Raw genomic sequence first — 21,320 nt, 5'->3', positions numbered from 1 at the left:
TTTTGATCTCCAGGGAGTAAACATTTGCCAAAGATAAGCACTTAGGACTTCTCAGGTCTACTCCTTCCTGTAAAAACTAACCCAATCCATTCTTAGATGGAGTGTGTCTACTGAGTGATCTGAAACGCATGTACAAGAGTCACCAGACTCGATGCTAATAAGCTGGCACGAGGAATCACACACTACATTTAAAACTGTCATTGAAGAATCTGAGGGACACAGCTGGATCCTCTGCAAATGCGTGGACTAGAAAGATTAGTTGTTTCCTGAACCTCCAGGACTTTGTTGTATTATTTTCCTGCTAAATTGCATATTTCTGTCCTTCAGAGAAGTGTGGAAGAGACCTGATTTCCTTCTGTGCTATTGTGTTGCGGTGAACGCCTCTGCAATTGAAAAGGCAGCAGAAGTTACACCAAGTGAGGTGCGGGGCTCTGTGCCTGGTTGGAGCACCCCTGCTAATGAGGTCAAGGTCACAGTTCAACCCAGAAAAGGCAGTTTCTTCAGTCAATTCCCTTCCCCGAGGACCGCACCCCTGAAGGACTGCGGGCGTCCTGGAAATCCAAAGATGTGAGGGATGCTGTGGGTGGGAAGGGTGTGGGGACTGCACAGAGGTCGGTCCGGCGAGTCCCTGGAGAGGGAAGGACACCTCTCACACGGCCGCCTCCCTCCAGCTCCAAAACAGGCTGCCGGCCAGGACAAGGGCAGCACGGGCCCCCACCCCCACCCCCACCCTTGGACTGCTGCTGTGGGAAAGGCCTGCAGCGGCCAGGCAGACCCGGGGAGGGCTCGAGGACTGAGCCAGGGAGGGCGGGCAGACCCGGGGAGAGCTCGAGGGCTGAGCCAGGGAGGGTGGGCAGACCCGGGGAGAGCTCGAGGGCTGAGCCAGGGAGGGTGGGCAGACCCGGGGAGAGCTCGAGGGCTGAGCCAGGGAGGGCGGGCAGGGGGCCCTGCTCGAGCCTGCCCAGCTCCCGGCCATGACCAGGACATACAAGTACACAAATTCAAAGATACGAAGTGAAATCCCTTAGAGACACTGTCTGGGGAAGAGGAGGAACTGGGGTTGGGGAGTCCAGGATGAAGGGGACAGAACTGGCCTTGCACAGACCAAATAAAAGCAGGCCTTCAACCAGGACGCGCAATTACGTCGAGTCCACACCTGAGGTCAAGAGTGTAGGGGCTACTGAAGGACGCGGTTAGCGTGGGGAAGGGTGAGAGGCAGAGGGAGCGGAGCACATGGGGATCCCTTATACTTTTTATGAAAAGCTTATGTAATCTAAAAGCTTCTTTAGAAACAAAAATAATTTTTAAAAAATGGGGGGGGGGGAGGGACTTTAATTATTGATTCTGTGAATATAGAGCATGTTCTAAAATTACTGGCTGCATCCTTGGGAGCCAGAATTAAAGTGGCATAAACAGGTAATTATGTCATATTGTCTTCATATTGACAAAAGAAAAAGAAAGGAGATATTAACCTTAGCCAAAAGAGGTAAGTCTTAAGATTAAAAAAAAAAAGACACTTTCTATGCAATTTTTTTGCTATTTCAAATTCTAAAACACACAATTTTGCTGTCCCATGTTCTCACCAGTTCTGAGTTCTCCCAAAGACCAGGTTGCCACTGAACTAAAGCACTGAGCCCTGGATCTTCCCAAAGAAATGTCTTTTCTAAGGAGTTTTTAAAGAACCTGCAGGTACACAGGTGGGCAACCTATTTGTCCTACAAGACTATTAATTCTGCAGGGGCTTCCTAGTGTGACTGCACTTAAAATCCCATTTCTAAACCTCCACCATTTAACTCTTGCACAGAGAGAAGTTCTACAGAATGGATATGTTGGGAGTTCTGGGAAGACAGGGGATGAGCAAGCCAGCCGGGGATGAAAGAGATCCAACTCCCACAAACGCCCTCCCTACCTAGCACTGACCGGGACTGGTTGTTGAGGACACAGAGGGGAATGGAATTACTTCCCACCCATAAAGGGAGGGCATGCCAGCAAAGGTTGGAGAACAGTCTCTGAGAAAGTGATTTGAGAGGCCATGAATAGCCTTGAGGTGGGACCCTCTGTCACAAAGTTGCAGTCAGTGTTGCAGAGAACACACGCTGAGCAGGCTTTGAACTGAGAGAGCTGCCAAAGAGCACCATCTTCTGGCAGACCAAGAAAGTGCATGCAAGGAAATGAAAAGTAAAAAACGAGAGTTTTTTTTTTGGCCTTTACAAGCCCCCTCTTCCTAAAGCCCTTGGAAGTGGGTCTGCAACCCATTACTAGGTCCATGGTCCAGATTTGAGCAACAGGGATAATCCTAAAGACCTTGAACATGTTGAACCAAGAATTAAAGAACAGCAGTAACACACAGCTTCCCGCCACTAAATCCTGTATCAGAGAGAAACTGAGCAAACTCATCATCATAATCAGATACCTAGACATCAGCAAAAAATTACAAGCCATACTAAAAAAATGGAAGATATGGCCCAACAAAAGGGATATAGCAAAGCCCCAGATGACATACAGGATTTGAGACAGTCAACAAGGTTCATACAAATCTACAAAATCAAATCAACAAGTTGAAAGACAATATTGCTAAAGGATAAAGGACACTGGGCAAACACAAAAAAGAAAAAATTTGAAAACCTGAATAGAAAAATAACAGTTCTTATGGGAATGAAAGACATACTAGGTGAAATTAGAGGCCGGGGGGTGTATGGAAAAAGTATATCAAATGTATGCTATAGACCCTAGTTAGTGGTAATAGTCTGATGATGTTCTTTTATAAGCTGTAACAAATGTTCCACAACAATGTAATGTGTTGGTGGGGGGATATTGTATGAGAACTCTGCACATTGTGCATGATTGTTTTTAAGTTCACAACTTCGCATTAGGGCATACAATAGCAAACCTGAAATGATAGAAGAAAGAATAAGTGATGCAGAAGACATAACAGCCAAAATTGAAGCGAGAAAAGAATGGGAAAAATTGTACAGGGGCTCAGGGAGTTGAATAACACAAAGCACAACAACCTACGTGTCATGGGAGTTCTAGAAGGAGAAGAGAAGAAATGGGTAGAAAGAGTAGTTGAAGAAATAATGGCTGAAAACTTCCCAATACTCATAAAAGAAATGAATAAATATGTCCAAGAAGCTCAGCATACCCCAATCAGAATAAATCTGAATAGACCTACTCCAAGACACATACTACTCAGAATGTCAAATGCCAAATATAAAGAGGAATTTCTGAGAGCAGCCGGGGAGAAGCAAACCATCACATACAAGGGACAACTAGTGATACAGCACCGATTTCTCATCAGAAACCATGGAGGCAAGACTGTGGTATGACGTAAGTAGGATACTAAAAGAGAAAAACTGCCAGCTGAGAATTCTCTATTCAGCAAAACCGCCTTTCAGATATGAAGGTGAGTTTAAAATACAAATAAACAGAAATTAAGAAAACTTGTAAAAAAAAAAAAAAAGAGAATCTGGCTTTGCAGGAAGCATTAAAGGAAACCTTCCAGCCCAAAAGGAAAAGAGAGGAGAGAAGACACTTGGAGGGAAGTATAGAAGAGAAGACTTTCAGAAGGATAACCGAAAGAGGAAAAAGACAGATGAAAATAGAATATGACATATTAAAGTCAAAGAATAAAATGGTGAAAACAAATAATGCATTTACAGTAATATCACTGAATGTGAATGGATTAGCTCCCCAATCAAAAGATGCAGACTGAGGAGCAGGTGTAACTCAGTGGTTGAGTGCCTGTTTTGCATGTACAAGGTCTGAGGTGCAATCCCTGGTACCTCTTTAAAAATAAAAAAAGATATAGACTGACAGAATGGATAAGAAAACATAAGCTATCCATATGCTGTCTACAAGGGACTCACCTTACATCTAGAGACACAAATAGGCTGAAAATGAAAGGCTAGTAAAAGATACTCCATGCAAACTGTAACTTAAAAAAGGCAGGGGTAGCTATACCAATATTGGACAAAGCAGAATTTAAATGCGAAAATGTTATGAAATGCAGAAGGCCACTGTACATTAATAAAATGGACAATCCACCAGGCAACAATTAAATATCTATGTACCTAATCAGGGTGCCCCAAAACACATGACACAAACTCTGGCAAAACTGAAGAAAGAAACAGACATGTCTACAATAACAGTTGGAAACTTCAACACACCACTCACATCCTTAAATAGAGCAACAAGACAGAAGATCAACAAGGAAACAGAGAACCTGAACAATATGAAATATGAGCCAGACCTAACAGACATATACGGAAGGCTGTATCCCAAATCAGTGGGTTATATGTTCTTCTCAAGTACTCATGGATCTTTCTCCAGGATAGATCACATTTTGGGTCACAAAGCAGATCTCAATATGTCTAAAAAGCACCTTATCAGATCATAAAGGAATGAAGCAAGAAATCAATAATAGACAGAAAAGGAGAAAATTCTAAATGTGTGGAGACTAAACAACACATTCAATCAGTGGGCCAAAAAAGAAACCGTAAGAGAAATTAGAAAATATCTCAAGACAAATGAAAGAAGAACACAACTTACCAAAACTTATGGGATACAGTAAAGGATGCAGAGAGGGAAACGTATAGCCCTAAATGCCTATAATAAAAAAGAAGCGCTAAAAGCAAAGACCTAACTGAACACTTCGAGGAACTAGGAAAAGGACAGCAAATCAAACCCAAAGCAAGCAGAAGGAAAGAAATACTAAAGATTAGAGCAAAACTAAATGAAATTGAGACAAAAAAAGAAAGAGAAAATCAACAAAACCAAAAGCTGGTTCTTTGAGAAGATCGATAAAATTGACAAACCCCAAGACAGACTAACAATGAAAAAAGAAGATGCAAATAAATAAAATCAGAAATGCAAGGGAGGATGTTATGATTGACCCCGAAGAAATGAAAAGGATCACAAGAGGATATTAATAAGACATTATAGGTCAACAAATTAGACAACGTGGATGAAACTGGCAAATTCCTAGAAAAACACAACCTACATTGATGCTACAAGAAATATAAGAACCTGACAAAACAATCACATTTTTTAAAAGATTTTTTAAAAACTTAGTTCTCTTCCCTTCCCTCCCCCCCCACCCCAGCTGTCTGCTCTCTGTGTCCATTCGCTGTGTGTTCTTCTGTGACCGCTTCTATCCTTATCAGTGGCACCCGGAATCTGTGTTTCTTTTTGTTGCATCATCTTGCTGTGTCAGCTCTCCATGTGTGTGGTGCCATTCTTGGGCAGGCAGCACTTTCTTTTGTGCTGGGTGGCTCTTTTTACGGGGCGCACTCCTTGTGCATGGGGTTCCCCTACACGGGGGACAACCCTGTGTGGCACGGCACTCCTTGCGCACATCAGCACTGCACATAGGCCACCTCCACATGGGTAAAAGAGGCCCGGGCTTTGAACCGCAGACCTCCCATGTGGTAAGTGGATGCTCTATTCATTGGGCCTAGTCCGCTTCCCACAATCATTTTTAAAGAGATTGAAACAGTCATCAGAACTCTCCCAAAGAAAAGTCCAGGATCAGATGGCTTCAAAGGTGAATTCTATGAAGCATTTCAAGAAGAACTAACACCAATCCTGCTTACACTCGTCCAGAAAAATTGAAGAGAAGGGAAATTATTACCCAACACATTTTATTATGCCAACATCACCCTAATACCAAAACCAGATAAAGATACCACAAGAAAAGAAAATTATAAACTAATCTCTCAAATGAGCACAGATGTAAAAATTTTCAACAAAATACTTGCAAATTGAACCCAATAGCATATTAAAAAAAATTATACGCCTTGACCTAGTGAGACTTAGTCCTCCTATGCAAGGGTGATTCAACACAAGAAAATCAATTAACATAATACACCACATTTACAAATTGAAGGGAAAAAACCACATGATCATCTTGATCAATGGAGAAAAGGCATCTGACAAAATACAGCATCCTTTCTTGATAAAAGCACTTTGAAAGATAGGAATAGAAAGTTCCTCAATATGATAAAGGACATATATTAAAAGCCCACAACCAACATTGTACTCAGTGGGGAAGGTTGAAAGCTTTCTAAGATCAGGAACAAAACAAGGATGCCCACTGTCACCATTGCTATTCAACATTGTACTAGAAGTTCTAGCTAGAATAATAAGATAAGAAAAAATAATAATAAAAGGCATCCAAACAGGAAAAGAAGAAGTAAAATTCTCACTATTCATGGATGACAAGGTCCTATATTTAGAAAATTCTGAAATGTCTCCAATAATACTATGTGAGCTAACCAAGTTCAGCAAAGCGGCAGGACAACCGGATCAACACATAAAAATTAGTAATGTTTCTGTACACTAGTATTGAACAACCTGAGGAAAAATCAGGAAAACAATTCAATAGCTACAAACAACTCTCAAATACAGAGGAATCAATTTAACCAAAGATATATAGGACCTATATTCAACAAACTACAAAACGCTGCTAAACAAATAGAAAGCCACTCTATGTTCATGGATTGGAAGATTAAATATCATGAAGATGTCAATCCTACCCCAACTGGCTTACAGATTGAATGCAACACCAATCAGAATTCCAACAGCCTCCTTTACAGAAATAGAAAAGGGAATTACCGAATCTATTTGGAAAGGAAAGGGTAGCCAAAAACCTCCTAAAAACTCCTAAAAAAGAAGAGCAACGTGGAAGTAGTCTCACTACCTGACCATGAATTATATTACAAATCCACAGTGGTCAAAACAACATGGTACTGGCATAAAGACAGACACATTGATCAGTGGAATAGAATTGAGAATCCATGGGAAGTGGATTTGGCTCCACTGATAGGGCATGTGCCTACCACATGCGAGGTACAGGGTTCAAACCCAGGGTCTCCTGACCCGTGGGTGAAGCTGGCACATGCGTAGTGCTGTTGCATGCGAGGAGTGCCGTGCCATACAGGGGTGTCCCCCATATGGGGGAGCCCCACGTGCAAGGAGTGCGCCCCTCAAGGAGAGCTGCCCCACGTGAGAAAAGTGCAACCTGCCCAGGAGTGGGGCCACACACACGAAGAGCTGATACAACAAGATGACACAACAAAAAGAGACACAGATTCCCAGTGCAGCTGACAAGAGTCCAAGCAGACACTGAAGAACACACAGCAAATGGACACAGAAAGCAGACAACTGGGCGGGGGGCGGGGGGAGTAAGGGGGAGAAATAAATTTTAAAAAATAAATCTTAAAAAAAAAAAAAAGAATTGAGAATCCAGAAATAGACTTTTACCCCTAAGGCCAACTGTCTGTTTTTCACAAACCTACCAACTCCACACTGCTAGGACAAAACAGTCTCTTCAACAAGTTGTGCTGGGAAAACTGGATATTCATAACTAAAAGAATGAAAGTGGATCCTATCTCACTCCCTATATAAGAATCAAGTCGAAATGGATCTAAGACCTAAATATAAAAGGCAAGACCATAAAACTACTAGAAGGAAATGTAGGGGAACATCCTCAAGATCTTGTGGTAGGTAGTAGTTTCTTGGACCTTACACCCAAAGCATGAACAACAAATGAAAAAAAGTAGATAATCCAACCTCTTCAAAATGAAAACTTTTGCACTTCAAAGGACTTGGTCAAAAGGGTGAAAAGGCATGTGACTCAATGGGAGAAAATATTTGGAAACCACATATCCAATAAGGGTTTAATATTCATAATATATAAAAGAGAGCTACGACTCAACAATAAAAAGACAAATCTGATTAAAAAATGGGCAAAAGACTTGAATAGACATTTGTCCAAAAAAAAAAAGGAATACAAATGGTGAAAAACATGAAAAAATGTTCAACATCCCTAAGAATCAAATCAAAGCTACAATGAGATATCATGTCACACCTATTAGAATGGCTACTATTAAAAAGACAGAAATCTCCAAGTGTTGGGAGAGGACGTGGCGAGATAGGAATGATTATTCACTGTTGGTGGGAACGTAGAATGATACAGCTACTGCTGAAGATTGGCAGCTCCTAAGGAAGTTGAATATAAATCTACCATGTGATCCGGCAATACCACTACTAGGTGTCCACCCAGAAGAACTAAGAGCAGTGACACGAACAGACATCTGCACACCGATGTTCACAGTGGCATTATTCACAATTGCCAAAAGATGCAAACAACTCAGGTATCCATCAACCAATGAATGAATAAACAAATTGTGGTGAATACACACGATGGAGTATTATGCAGCAGTAAGAAGTGGTGAAGTAGTGAAGCATACAACAGCATGGATAAACCTGGAGGGCATCATGCAGAGTGAGGCAAGCCAGACAGAAAAGGACAAATACTGTATGACTGCCCTATTATGAACCAAACAGACTGTGTAAACTCATGGAATTAATAACCAGAATACAGGTCACCAGAAAATAGAATGGGGGTTAATCTGTGCATTATTGGTAAAAATGTTGTTCATAAAGCTTTGGAAATGAGTAGAAATGGTGAAAGCACATTATGTTTGTAACTCGTAGTGCTAATGAACAGGTATGGTAGTGGTTGAAAGCGAACATCTACCATCATGTACATTACTAGAAGGAAAAGTTAAAAAACGTTAATATGGGACTATGTAGCATAGCAAAACCTCAAGTGAAATATGACTTTGGGTAATACTGCATACTGTTTTTCTTTGAAACGGAACAAATGCATGACAGTGTTACAAGATGCTAGTACTGGGCAAAATACAACCAAAGCTAAATGTGGATGTAGTGTATAGTAGCATATTAATAATCTTCCATTAATGGTTTTTAAAAAAAGTAAATAAGCGAAAGAAACTAGACAAAGGTACTACATATTGACTCCACCTATACAAAATAGAAATAGAAATAAATTAGAAAGATGGAAACAGAACAGTTATGTACAGCAAGTAACACAGAGATAGTGGGAGGTAATTATTAAAAGGCTTCTTTTGTTTGTTTTTTATTATTATTGGAATAATGAAAATGCTCTAATAATGATTGAAGGAATGAATGCACAACTATGTGTGATTATATCAAATACCACTGATTGTACACTTTGGATTGTATGCTTCATTAATATGTATCAATAAAACCGATTTAAAAAAGAATGGATATGTAAGAAAAGAAAAGGGCTTATACTCTGATAGTGACCTAGTAGAGGATACAGAAACTAACTCTTTACAGGGGGGCATAAAGGCTGAAATGACAAACTCTGGTTTAGTTCTGGAATAATATTTTAAATATTCTAAGCCTACAAGAGGGCCAAAGCCTCGTGTTCTTTTTATGTTCTATTATAAGATAATTGCTACATACAAAAGACTATATGGGGGGAGTTGGTAGAGCTCAGGTGGTTTGAGCGCCTGCTTCCACAGCACCTCCTAAAAAGATATATTTACGTGTGTGTGTAACTCTTATGTAAATATCAAAGCAATGTAATAAACCAAATGACATCTCTGAAACCACCACTTGGCAAAAGATATTTTTAAACATCCAGAAACAATGCAGTAGTTTGTTGAATTACCTGTTGAGAGAGAAGAGAAGTAACATAAAAGAGGTGATCAAAATTACATTCACTGAAGGAGAAATCAGAGATGGCTCAAGCCGTAATAGTGTTCAGGAAGGACAACCTTCGTGAAAAGCAAGACCTGACTCCCACCGAAGGCACAGAAAGTGCCTTGGGAGGCACTCAATATTTGACACCCTCCCCCCCCCCAAAAAAAAAAGCAAAATCAAGGAAACCACTTAACGGCTCTCCCACCCTCACTGTCGTCCTACGTCCTACGTAGCATGGGCTAAGGTCTCCCTGCACCACCCACCCTTGGGTGGATCAAAGCAAGCGTAGGCCTGGAAATGCTCCATGAGCTGCAAAGAGCAACTCGATTCAAGGGAGCAAGGGAGCGTCCTGTTGGATGGGATCTTCGGATTTTTTTGATTGAGAGGATTTCGTGGAATTGCTTTTGGGAGGGAAAGGTGTTGGATGGTGGTCTTCCCTCACCAGGGTCTGAATTTCCCCGCAGGATATCCGGCTGCTTTTCCCTCCCTTTCATCTGAAATCATTTCCAACCGTGCAGCTCGGTCACCGAGCCTCTATAAACTGTAACAGAAATTATGTTCCCTGTATTCCCAGATGTCTTATGGCACCAAGCACCTATGCCCTTAAAGGCTGGCGCTTCGCCGCAGCTGCGAGAACCCTGAAGGCGAGGGCAGAGATGTCCTTGACCTGTGGGAGACTGTTTTCTTCCATTTCTTTCCTCAAATAGGTCTAACCTCACGTTAAGAGTATTAAAGTGTCTAAGGACTTTGGAGCTAGAAAACACTCTTTTTCTAAGGTATTTTACCTGTATATATTCATTCCATCATTTCCAGTAGGTTTTAAGAAAATAAGAATCACTTTCCATGCAGGACACAGGGGTCCCAACCATCAGACAACAGAACTCCCCCTCTCTCTCCTGCATACGGGCATTTCCAATCCTCCCTGCCACAGAAACGGCCAACTGGCTCCACGTTCCGTGAAACCCTCCCCTGGAGCCGTATCCTCTGGGGATTTGCTCTCTGAAGCTCAAGGAGGTCCCACTGCAGGCCCTAATCTCAGAGCCCCTATATGGGCTCAGAAATCTCCAAGCCACCAGTTTCTGGTTTCTTTGTGCTAATCCTCCTCCTCAGCCCTCTCCTCTCTCGCTACACTGTAAACTACAAGGATAAATCCAGTTGCATCTTCCATGTTTAGCTTAGAAATCTCCTCAGCAAAATATCCAAGCTCATCACCTTCAGGTTCTGCCTTCCGTCCGACATCAGAACCCGATTTGCCAAGTTCTCTGCCACTTTATAACAAGGATCGCCTTTCCTCCTATTTCCAGTAACAGGCTCATCATCTCCCCGTAAGGCCGCGCGGGAAGTATCTTTAGTGTCCATATTTTTACCAACCGTCTCTTCAAAACAATCGAGGCTTCTAGCAAGCACTTTGCAATTCTTCCAGCCTCTACCTGTTACCCAATTTCAAAGCCATTTCCACGTTTTTTGGTATCTGTGATAGCAGCACCCCCCTCTCCTGGTGAAACCTGTTTAGTGTCCCCTGCTACTGAAGCAAACACTGTGCAATAGGTTTAGCTTAACAGGGGGAATTTACTGGCTTCTGGTTTGGAGGCTAGAAGCAGTTCAAAATCAAGGTGTCGTCTAGGGATCCTTTCTCCCAGGAGACCGTGCCGTTCTGGGGCTGGCTGCGGGTGACCCCCAGCCCTCGGCTTTTCTGTCACGTGGCAATGCACACAGCAGCCTTGCCTGGCTTCTCAGTTCCACCGGCTTCCAGCTTCTGTGGCTCTTCTCTTTCTGTGTGGCCTTCTCTGTGAGTCAGCGACAGGACTAAGCCCCAGCCTCAGGCAGGCGGGCCACACCCTAACCTCATCAACCTCATCAAAAGGTCCTATTTACAAGCACTGACACCTACAGGAATGGATTAAATTTAAGAACATGCTTTTCTGGGGCACATAGTTCCAAACTACCACAGAGCATGTATCTAATTTTTATTCAGAAAACATGATAATTTGAGAACGTTTGAAACAATTTACCCCTTAGAGACACTACCCTCAAAGAATGTTCTTGGAATAATCAGAATCACAGCAGTCCTGGGACAATGTCCCTTTCTGACATGCAGTTTCAGCCGGCCAGAAGCAGGCCTTAAGAAAACAACAGAGAGCCTTAAGAAAACAACATCTGGCGTGGCAGGCTGACACAAGAAGATGACGCAAGAAGAGACACAAGAAGAAAACCATAATGAGAGACACAACAAAACACAGAGCAAAGGTTCCCAGTGCCTCCTAAGGAGAATGAGTAGGACGGTGAGCTGGCACGATGGGTAGGCACGGTAAGGTGACATGACAAGATGACACAACAAGAGACACAAGAGGAAAAACATAACAAGAGATGTAATGAAGAAGGGAACAGAGGTGGCTTACACGATTAGGTGCCTCCCTCCCCCATTGGAGGTCCCAGGTTTGGTTACTGGTGCCTCTTAAGACAAACAAAGATGACAGACACAGCAAGTGCAAACAACGAAGGGGTAGGGAGAAATAAATAAAATAAATCTTTTAAAAAAAAGGAAAACAGCATCAAGATTTCATGGACCTCAATACTGATTAAGATCTACTAAAACCCTTTCACTAATTTGGAAAAACCATGAGAACATGAGATAAATACTGCTACAAGACAAATCTGGGGACTTTAGGGAAAAAATTCTTTATAACCATCAAAATAAGACATCTTAATCATAGTGTTTTGCTCATGCAAACATTTTTAATTTTAAAACAGTCACTCAGTAAACCATGTAGGATGTAAATTTACGAAAGCTGGGTTCTAAGAACCCTATTCCAAGGAGTCCTAGTGGATCTTCCTACTTTTCTCCCATACTCAGAAAAAAAAGAAAATATGCTGCCCTTAAATGACCCATGAGCCAAGAGAATAAAAGATGAAGAGAGAGACACCTGCTTCCTCCAAGGAATTGCGCTCAGAATGAATATTTAGATTGAACACTGGCTGACAGTGGATTCCTCCCTTTCTGAGTCAACCTCAAACGTTATACCAAGTTTAAAACGTAATGTATGTAAAGAAAAACTGCCACGAAAAAAATTGGCCAGCAGCAAAAAAAGGAAAAAAACACGTGACTGTGTGTGTGCATATCCATGTGTATGTACAGAAACCATCCCGAAGAGGTCTGATGGGGACAGCTCCCAATTAGAAGACATTTATATTTTTAGAAGCTGCCCTCTGGCAGAAGAGGCACAAAACCTATCTTCCCAAGTGTTACCCACCAAACTGAGAAAACGTGAGACAAATTTACAATGCCCAGAAACAAACCTTCGCCTGAACTGCCCTGACCATAAGAGTCTCACTCCATTGGGACCTGAGAAATTTCCCATTTCAATTTACAGAATATATTTATTTCCCAAGAAAGTGTTTTTCCTTTCCTTCTAAGGTAAGTTAAATCCCAATAACAATTAAGATGACCTGGAAAATCTCTTGTGGCCAATTTATCTAAAGCAATGTTGTTTCAACACAATAAAGGACCAGGGTCCCTCCCTGTGGGGGCAAGGTGCAGAGGCTGTAGGGGAGTTTTGGCCTAAACGCATGGACATTTGCGGAATTCTGCACCTATTCCTTTGAGGCACCATGGCGGCCTAGACACCTTCTCTTACAGTGCAGCCGGACAGACCTGTTTGTCCTCAGTCACATGCAAATAGTTTTCAGAAGAACTGCTGCTAAAACTATTGGACTGATCTAGCTACTAATCGTAACCTAGACAGATTTAATGGAAATTTAGAAAGAGGTACAGAGATAATTCCAGTTCCATGGGTATGCATTCTGGATATCACTTCTTATGTATTATTTTAGTTGACTGCAAATGTCTCTGTGGAGAGGAAGCAGACTCTCGGTGGTGAGAGTAGTTCAAGTAGGACAGACAGAAGGGGAGGGAGTACTCAGTGTCACTCACTGCATGGGGCAGCCCTGGTGGTGGCCCCAAAGCAACAGTTGGTAAAGGTAACAAATGCCATCAGAAAAATGCAACATTTTTTTTTAAAAAGTCTATTTTGTCACACATGGGCCCAGAGCAGAAGAGCTGAGGCCGACTGCGTTGTGAAGTTGTACCTGACTGTCCACTAAAGTCCTCAGGTGGGAGGTGCAGCGTCGATGCGGTTAGGAAACACAGCCAAAGAGAAGACTGGCTCTGCTCCCTTTCTGAACCCACGGGGATTTGATCTTTAACTCACTGGAAGAATGGACTGGCCACGACGATCTGAGTACCTACTATGTGCTTGCCGTTCGATTCTTATCCCCCAAGACGGCTTCCAGCAGTCACCCGGATCCCTGCCGGGGCCTCCTCGAGGGCCGGTTGACCCCGCTTTGCTCCTGCCACTGTAGTCACCCACGCTGCGGCAGACTCCCAGCCACAGCCGGGCTCAGAAGATCAAGGGACCAGTCACAGCAGCCTTTTTAACTTTGGGAAAACCCAATGCTCACTTCACTCAAACGTCGCAAAGTGGTGCCATGACCCTCTAGCTCTTGGCTCACCAATTCAAAGAGCCACATCACATACAGCCCTTGCGCTGCCCACTGCATGAGTCTGTGTCTAGTTCCTTTCCAGGTCCCCCCAAGCGGAAGACAGTTCTGGCAGGGAGTCCGGGCGAGATTACTCGAATATTTAGCCTTTGTCCCTTCCTTTCCTACATCTTATTGTAGAATAAGGCACGCAGGTCTCGGAGACTGAGCACTTCGGTGTACGCTGAACTTGAGGCCTGTTCTCAAAAGGTACCTGCAGGACCTCAAGTCTGCTTAACCTAGTCCAGTAATCTCCATTTCAAAGATGAAGAAACTGAGGTTCAGAGAAAGTAAAACAAGGTCCCTTCCTCAGAGCGGTGAAAGACCTGGGACAACTTAACTCCAAAGCCCTAGTAAAATTATCGAGCACTTAACGAGATGGGAAATGGGCAGAACTGAAAGAGAACAGGTTTTCCCCTACCAGTGTGACTGTGCATATGCAATCCCACTTCCTCTTGGGGCTTTAGTTTTTTCATCCATAAAATGGAGGGAGATAAGCTTGCATTGGTGATTCCTAATGTGCCTTCCAGCTCTGAATCTGTCATAAGGCTTAAGGATATAATTATGTGTGGGTGTCTATGAATATATATAGAGAAACAGAGACACATATATACACGATACACTGCAATTAATATCCTCTCCAAGCACACATCCTGCCAATCCCTCCAGTGACCGCGCTTTCCTAACGCCAAACCAGGGCCAAATATGTCCCCTCGGTGCTGCCCCTGAAAACCCGAGATGAGAGGTGGGGACCCCACTCGGTCCAAATACCAAGTGCAGAGCAGGAATATTTACATGAACTATTAAGGCATTGAGGTCCTTGGAGGAAACGGCCCATCTGAGGCAGGCCTGGGCTGAGGAGGCTGGAACACAGCGGCAGGAAGCCCAAGTTAAGGGAGCCAGACGGGGGCTGCCCGACTGTGCGCCCCACCCCGCCTGCCTCCGCTCGGGGCAAGCCTGGCTCCGAGCCCACGTCGGAGGGCAGGAGCCTGCGGTCCCGAGGATCACACCCCCGGAGTGCGCAACTCTGCAAACGCGCCACGCTGACGGGGCGGCGGGACCTTGGCTCCCGTTTCACCGCACGTGGCATCGCCCCTCTCGGGGTGAACGCGCTCGGACCACGGCGCGCCCTCCCGGGACGCGGCGCCCCTTCGGCCCGGCGCTAGGACCCGGCGCGCCGCGCGCACTTCCCCCGCCGCGCCCGCGCCCGCGCTACCTGCAGAAGCAGTGCTCGCAGTGGTTCCCCCGCTCGTGGACCGTGAGCACCGAGGCGTAGGCCGGGCAGGACAGGAGCAGGTCGCCGACCTGGAAGGGCCGCAGGGCGCGCAGCCCCAGGCCCTTGCCCGGGCTGCGGAAGCGCTCGAGGCCGCCGTCGCCCTCCGCCCGCATGGTGGCGGCGCGACGGGCGCCCGGCGCCGGCTGGGCCCGGGCTGCGGCTCCCCGCGCGCTGCTATTGGAGCAGCGTCACCCGGGGCCGCGCGGGGTGGAGTGGGGCGACGCGGCGGCCGCCCGCGCCCCGGAAGGGAGCACGGCCCCGCCCGGCGCGCCCCCGCGGCGGGAGGGACCGGGCCCGGCCGCCCCGCCCCGCGCGCGGGACCCTCGGGCCGCCCCGCGCCGCGCGGGGGCCGTTTCCGGCGGGACCGCGGCCGAGGAGCTGCCGCCCTGGCGGCTCGGGAGGGGCCTGCGCCGCCTCGGGGTCCCCGGAGTGCGCGGGACGCTGCCCCCGCCCCGCGCGGCGGGCTGGGGTCACCTCGGGGGGCGGGCACCTGAGGCCTCCCCCTGGAGAGCTGCCTGGCCCAGAAGACCCGCCCTCCGTGCAGGTGCAGCTCGCCCTGCACGCTGCAGTCTTACGTCCTTGTCAGAGAGCCTCGAAGGGGTGATCTGGGAAGACAGAAGAGAAACTGGGAAGGGGAGAGCACCACCGTAACCAGGCTTAAGTGCCGAGTTACGGGGTGCCATATTCCCAGAGATGTGCTGGGAGGCCTGGAACCCTGGGAGGCTCCGGGTGAACGTCGTGTGCCCTCTGCTCCTCTAGTGGAAGGTAATCAGGTGGACCGAAGAGGACTCCCTCTTATTGTGAAGGATGCAGAGGAAATAGGGGACAACCTTGCCTTTGGGGAACTTAGAATCTTGGGGTCCATACCATGCTTTGACCAGACCTCTGCTAGGATTTGCACTGGTTTTAATCTACTTCAGCTTCTCACCATCTGTGATCTCAGTTACCTTAAGTCACACATCGCATGGAGGATTAAATGAGTTAATACGTATAAAACCCATAGAACAGTGCTTAGAACATAAGTCCTATACATATATGTACTATTCTTTGTATGCGGGAGAAAAAGGAAATAATCTGTTCTACATAGGATTATGTGAAAGCTGAAACATGTGCACACAGTGAAGACTCACAGCATAAAGGAATGATTTAGCAGAAAACATATAACACTTTAAACCATGATCTAAACATTTGCTGCCTGTGTTAAGCTCAGGGCTAGTTTAGCAAAATGAATACAGGCACACCAGTTAAAGAAGCTTCCACAGTTTTCTACATGAGGGGTGGAAGGGTGGGAATCGAGACAGTGGCACTGGAGAAAGGTAGGGGCATCAAGGATACTGCATTTCTTGCCTAGGCGTAGGGTTTCTCCACACAGAAGATGTGAAGCGAGGCCATGGCAGATAATGTTGGCTTTCTAGCTTTAGTTTAATCAAGCTTGTAAGCACAAGACAGGAACCATAATAGCCTAGCATTTTTGGAATGGAGGAGGCAATTTTTTATGAGGAAGCTGCAGCCCCCTGAAGTTAAATGACCTGCCTGATAGCCCGGTGGCAGAGCTAGCACAAGATTACTTGTCATTTGACTTTTAAATATTTATTACGTGCTTACTGTTCCCTGAAACAGTGACAAGGGCTGATGATATAATAGTAACAAAAACTGTCCGATGCCTGCCTCATAGGGCTTTTACCAGTTTGCTGGAGGAGACAGGCAAGAAGCAGATAATCACACCAACAGATGCAAACTGCCAGGGGTCTCAGAAGATTTGACCTAGTCTGGGGAGGCTTTCCAGAGAGAGTAATGCTTGAGCTAAGACCCAAAGGATGAAGAAAACTATGAGAAGAGGAGGAGGGACAAGCAGTCTAAGCAGTGGGAACAGTATGTGCAAAATTCCTTTGGTAGGAAAAACATGATCTATATGAAAGACGGGAAGAAAGAGTGCCTGGAGCAGAGCTGGAGGGACTGTCACGGATGGGGTTAGGAGGTCAGCCGGCCCTGCTGGCCACCTTACAGGCATTTTCGCTGTGCAATAGGGGGCCTGACGGATTCCAGGCTCCTGGTAGAAAGCACTAGTCCAGTCTCCCCATGTAAGTTGATTCTGACATTTGTCCTCTAGGATAAGTGGGCACTAGATGAAAATGAAAGAATTTTCTGAAGCCTTACAAGCTTCTGAACGTTACCCTAGTTAGGCAAATTATAGATAAATTCTTGGGGTCTACAGTTTAACGTTCTGGGGACTCTAATCACCACAATGTGGTAAGATTGACAGAGACCTGAACAATTAGAATACAGCCAATGATTTCCTGGATTAATTGTGCAACCCACCTACTTGTTTATTTTTTTTTTTCCTTATCACAAGTAGTATTTTCTCTTTCATTGGGCAAGAGTTCCCCAGCTGAGCCAAAATAATGTTAGCTACTGAACTGTCTTTCCAGGTAAGACTTAGTCTTGTAGGTGAAGGTAACTGGTGTGAGAACACTAGAAAAAAGCTGCCTCATTTCAGAAAAATCCCCGTGCTGTACGTTATCAAGTGACTTGAGATGGGGGAATGGTCGGTTGAGCAACAGCCATGAATTTAGAAGCTTCAATTACCAAGAAAACTCTGTTGAAAATAAACTGGCAGGGACTGGCGGCAGACCGAGCCAGGGCAACCCGATGACAGCGCTCTTAATGAGCTCATGCTCTCCGTGCGCCACTCCGCCTTCTCACATTCCGTGAGAATAGCCTTCTAGCTGTCAGGGCCCAGCCACCTTTTCCACCCCTTTCTGTCCCATGACTTGGAAGGAATGGAATTTGAACACGGTTGATAGTACTGTGCCTGCCTGAAATGCAGAAGGGATACAAGGCTGAAGGCCTCCTTGACTCAATTTCTCTAACCTAGTATTTGATCCAGTTCATGAGTAAAATATCCTTCCAACCACAGATCAGCACATGAAAGAAATAGCTCCGGTCTAAGGACATAATGCTGTCGCAGAGAAGGAATACCAGTAAACACAGACGGTGGACCTGTTCTGCTGTATTTCTCCCTGTTTTGTTCATTGATATGTATGTGCTTACACTAACAGAGCCTAGTCATACGGAGGTGAAAAGACCAACGTACATGCAAACAATTATGTCACAGCTGAATCATGGGCCCCAGAGATATCAGGACCTAATCCCTGGAACCTGTTAATGTAAGTGTTATCGTATTTGGGAAAAGGGTCTTACAGGTGTCATTAAGCTAAGTCTCCTGAGATGGCAAACGTATTCTGGGTTACCCAAGTGGGCCCTAAAGGACATTGCAAGTGTCCTATAAGAGTGGAGCAGAGGGACACTTGGCACAGAAGAGGACATGACAGTGTGAGCAGAGGCAGGGACTGCAGTGATGGGCCACAAACCAAGAGTGCCGCCACCTGAAGCTCGAAGAGGCCGAGAACAGATCCCTAGAGCGTCTGGGGGGAGCACGGCCCTGCTGACACCGTGACTTAGGCCCAGGGCCTCTGATTTCAGATTTCTGGCCATCAGAACTGCAATAGAATAAATGGGTTGTTTCAGCCCATTTCGTTTGAATGAAGTGCAGAAGAAAGATTTCACAGAGCAGCCAATATGGTAGCTCCCTCTACATGGACGAGTAGAGACTGACCCAGGAAAAGGACTCTGAAATAGGTTTAAGCAACTAAAGGTGGAAACGCATGCGATAGGAAAGAACTTGACAATCCAGGAAGCTATTTTTATTTGACTTGACAGGCATCCAGGTAGCACTTACTATGCACCAGCGGTAGTTCTAAGCACTTTTCAAGGGTATCCTCACTTAATCCTCCCCACATTTTACAGCTGAGGACGCTGAATACAGAAGCTTAGTAATCTGCCCTGGTGAATGGGGTGGGAGGGGTGGGAGTCAGGACTCAACCCCGGGGGTCTGGCGGTGGAGTCCATGCTCCTGATACCAGGCCCCCTGGAGCTCAAGCCCCAGGGCCAGGGATCTTGGGAGGAAGCTGGGCAGGCCTGCGTGGGTCATGTGCCAGGTGTGAGGGCGTTAAATTGCCCTGAATAGGAGTTCAGAGCCAGAGAAGAATTTTGAATGATGTGAGCAAGGTTTGGCTCTAGAAAGATCATTTACAGGAGTGAAGGACTGAGGGTAGGGAGAGCAATAAGGAGTCTAATGCAAAGAGCGATATGTGGCAAGGCTGAGGCAACAGCCATGGGAGGGAGGGAGGGATTTGAGGAACTTTACCAGGACGTGGTGGTTGTGGCAGGTGAAAGGGAGAGAGGACCTGAAATGTGAGCCATGGAAAATATGCCCAGTGATGTCCCTCAAATTCATTTCTTCCCTTTTGCTGCATTTCCTGTTCAGTCTCCTTCATTTCCATTCTTAGGCCACTTGGCCTTATAACTTCATGTCTGGATTACTTCAGTAGCCTCCAGAATACAATAAAGTGCTGAGCGGTGATACATTGAGATACCAGCCAGTGAACATCCACCGGCCCCCTGCATTTCCTTTTATCCCTGACCAGCACCTCCCATTCTGTCAGTGGTATTGGCCTTGGAAAGAAATGATATTGCACAATAGGAGGGAAAAGCCCCCTGTGCTTCAAACGCCTAGTGTTCTGGATCACAAAAGGCTAAATTCTGAGGGAGTCGGGCTCCAATCCTGGAATGAACTGTGGACTAGAGCGGGTTTACTGGTATTCTACTCTAGACTTACCTGATTCCACAAATGGAAAAACTTGTATCACTGATGTGGAACAGTGGCTGCTGGAGGTTCTGAGGTCAGGGAGAGGGGAAACAGGGCATTTGGGGCTTGGGAATTGTCCTGAATGACATTACAATGACCGATATAGGCCATTATATATCTTGCCATAACCTACAGAATTGCGTGGGAGAGAGTGTAAACTATAATGTATGTTATAATCCATGTTTAGTGGCAGTGCTCCAAAATGCATTCATCAATTGCAATGAATGTACCACACTAGTGAAGGATGTTGTCAATGTGGGTAAATGTGGGTGGTGGGGGGAGCGGGGCATATGAGAATCCCCTACATTTTTTATGTAACATTTATGTAATCTAAATATCTTTAAAAAAATTTTTTTGAAGTCAACAGAAAAGGGAAATCATCACATTCCAACCGAGAAAATGTATTCTCAATAAAATGTTCAAGTTGAAAAAAATAAAAGGGCTCCAATCCTAGTAAATCCTTCATGATAATGTGAAACAAGGATTCCCCCTATCCAGAAAAGGTTCTTCAGGACCAGAATAAGGGGGAGAATTGGAGGAAAGCCAGAGAGAAGTTGGGGTACTTCTCAGCCAGGGGCACACACCCTAGTTTCATCCCAGGCTGAAGCGTGGAGGATGGAGGACGGTAACAGAGCCACCCCGTAGTTCTGGGGCAGCCAGAAGACAGATGCCCTATGCCCTCTTCTCAAGTAGGCCCAGCATTCCCCTGTAATAGAAATGACCACGTAGGACAGAGGTCTGAAGTCTCAGAAATCTCTCAGAAGTGTGATTTCCCGCACATGCACCAAAAAGGGACACTAAAGCAGATAAAGTGCCATCGTGAATGAGAACCAGGGACAATCCAGCAAAACCTGCCTGTGTGGACTGATGACCCAGGACCGTGCGGCCCCACCCCTGCCAAGCACTCAGTGCCTTAGCTCCGCGCGCGCCACCCAAACCCAAGACGCTGTCCCAGGAAAGTGAGATTTCATTTCCACCGCCCATGGCACCTGAGGGCTCCTATCGAAATTGCTAGCGGCTCTTAAACACATGGGTCTGTAGATGAGCTTCACCTGCCTGGTCTCTCTCTGTTCCACCAGCCCTAGTTCCTGCTGTGAAGTATTGCCTTACACTAACGGCTTTAATAATGCCATTTCTGCTCGAGAACTTTCAGGTGCTCTTTATCATCTAGCCTATCAAGGCCAAGCCCTTGCTTCTGGCTGCCACAGCAAAGGGCAGGAACGGATGCCTTCAAACAACAGAAACGAATGGTCTCACAGATCTGTG

General features: G+C 45.5%; 1 protein-coding gene across 2 annotated transcripts in view; it reads right to left on the bottom strand.

Moving 5' to 3' along the window:
- SMYD2 (SET and MYND domain containing 2) overlaps window positions 1–15,525 on the bottom strand; it is a 57,241-nt gene extending 41,716 nt beyond the window's left edge. The window contains exon 1 of one of the 2 annotated variants that reach the window (XM_004485170.4): window positions 15,287–15,525. In XM_004485170.4, the coding sequence (XP_004485227.2) occupies window positions 15,287–15,459 (173 nt within the window). In that variant the 5' untranslated portion in view covers window positions 15,460–15,525. The remainder of the gene's footprint in view (window positions 1–15,286) is intronic. The other variant, XM_071207736.1, reaches the window with a different exon arrangement.
- Window positions 15,526–21,320: the final 5,795 nt, after the last annotated feature.

Source organism: Dasypus novemcinctus, chromosome 13 (assembly GCF_030445035.2).
Source record: "Dasypus novemcinctus isolate mDasNov1 chromosome 13, mDasNov1.1.hap2, whole genome shotgun sequence".
Taxonomy (NCBI): domain Eukaryota; kingdom Metazoa; phylum Chordata; class Mammalia; order Cingulata; family Dasypodidae; genus Dasypus; species Dasypus novemcinctus.
This window is presented reverse-complemented; position numbering and strand designations above follow the sequence as displayed.